The 2,068-nt window shown below is 31.6% G+C and overlaps 1 protein-coding gene across 5 annotated transcripts in view; it reads left to right on the top strand.

The window, feature by feature from the left end:
* LOC119594361 (SAP domain-containing ribonucleoprotein-like) overlaps window positions 1-2,068 on the top strand; it is a 21,139-nt gene extending 19,071 nt beyond the window's left edge. For all 5 annotated transcript variants that reach the window (XM_037943420.1, XM_037943417.1, XM_037943419.1 and 2 more), the window contains one exon: window positions 206-2,068. In XM_037943420.1, the coding sequence (XP_037799348.1) occupies window positions 206-314 (109 nt within the window). In that variant the 3' untranslated portion in view covers window positions 315-2,068. The remainder of the gene's footprint in view (window positions 1-205) is intronic.

Here is a 2,068-nt window from a genome sequence, read left to right as displayed (position 1 = left end):
TCATTTTCACAGTACAGCATTGAAGTATTCCTTCTATCGTATATCAATGTCCTAATGTCCATATACTTTGGCCTGTTTGCATTCTCCATCTGTGTGTATAAGTATCCAATCCATTACTAGTAACAAGCAAGTCCCCTTTTGACATTCACAGTTTAATAAGTACTATTCCAACATCTGTGTTTCCTGAGATTAGATTTGTTTGCAGAACCAGCCCGGATGACGCTAAAGCTGCAAGAGCAGCAAGGTTTGCCTCGACAACTTCCTCAGAAGATGAAATGAAGAAGAAGCGCGCAGAGAGATTTGGCATACAGTGATGACACCCATGTGACGGTCCTCTCAGATGAGTTTCATTGTAGACCTATAGGGCTCAAAACCAGCAAATGAAAACATTCTGATTGTATCAAGCCAAAGAAGGGGATTCATATCTGTTGCATAATAGATCATGATCAGATATCAAATATGTATCTCTGAAAAGTTGTAGCCATCAGTGAAGCCACAGAACTGCAAATGTTAATTGAAAGATTATGGGAAAAATGCAGTTGATGACAACATTTGTGAGTTATTTAAGAAAAATATTAAAACATCACAAGAAAAGCTCTGTGCCAGTTGAAAGGAAAACAAGGCATATACAGTAAATTAATGGAATGGAAGATGTTCACTTCAATAGAGGCCTTTTGTATCCACATTAATGAGCAAGATTGTCAATGAGTTGGAATGCTCAAGTATATAGTTTAGAATGTTTCTAGAACATTGCAGTAATCTTGAGTAACACTGGCTTAACTTCAGTACAAAAGAGTACTTTCTAAAAAGGAGTTTTTAATGTTGACTGTTAGCACGATTTGCTTGCAAGGAGTGTAGGTGGTCAAAATTAGTTGTGTGTAATTTTTCTTTCTTTTCCCCAACTGTACGGCACACTTCCTTTGTTATGAGTATTTTATAATTTTATAGATATTAAATTTAGTAAGGACACACTTTGAAGATATCATTAATGTTTAGGAAGATGCAACTTTTATTGTCTTACAGGTATTAAGAATCCAGATGGATAGAATGATGGAGATGCATTATTTAAATGTAAATTGCGTAAGTAATAAACTTTTATAACATTTTCTGGTCTTTTGATATTCTGCTTTTTCCCATTTTCTCTAATGACATTTTCTTGTAATTATCTTGTTTTGTAGTAATTTAAGAGTATTATTTTATTAAAAGCATTTATTTATAATTACTGTTTTACTAGCTTATCTTCAATGATTTCTGGTTTACTATGTAAATTCTATCTTTTGTTATATAGCATTTTATCAGATATATTCTTTTTTCTGTTTTTTCGTTTCTCCACGTTTAGGATAGCCATGAATCACAAGCATAATTTTCATTCTACAAATTTTCAGATTTCTGTTGTAGATGATGATATGGGTGCAGGGTAGTATTTCTCTCTGATTTTTCCATTAGTGCATAATTTTATTTATATATAGCTATTACTTTCATTTAATTTTTGTTGCTTACTTTTTTTTTTCATAGGTCACTATAGCCCAATAACAAATGATTTGATTGATCAGATTTATTAATATATGCCTCAGTAGGGCTGTTGTATACAAATATAGTACCTGATGATCTCATTTTTAAGAACTGAAATCATAATGAATAAGTTGCTTTTGTGGCTGAAATAACAACAGTTTATATGTGTGGTTGCTCTTACATCCACTTTTGATAATGCTAACTGTCTGTATTTCTTGAAAACATTTATTTGTAATGCTGATTAATCCTTGTCATATACAGTTTGCCCAAAAGAAAGTGATTTTGGTGTTACATGGATTTAGCACATGGAAAGGGTTTAAGTTACTTGCTTTGGTAATTGGTAATTAAGATAGTCATCATAAGGATGCAAAACTGTTTGAAAGCTAAAATGTATTTGTGCATTGCATGAGAAAGTTATTGTGCAAGTAATTACAGAAAGACTTTGGGATTGGCAATTTTCTTTAGTTGTCTATATATATTTTTTGTAATTTCTGTTTATTGTTTTATTTGCTGATTTTCTTTGTTTTTCAGTTTAGAATATATTTTCTGAACAAAA

Source organism: Penaeus monodon, chromosome 33, assembly GCF_015228065.2.
Source record: "Penaeus monodon isolate SGIC_2016 chromosome 33, NSTDA_Pmon_1, whole genome shotgun sequence".
In the NCBI taxonomy this organism is placed as follows: domain Eukaryota; kingdom Metazoa; phylum Arthropoda; class Malacostraca; order Decapoda; family Penaeidae; genus Penaeus; species Penaeus monodon.
The sequence above is the reverse complement of the archived record's forward strand: the minus strand, read 5'-3'. Positions and strand labels throughout refer to the sequence as shown.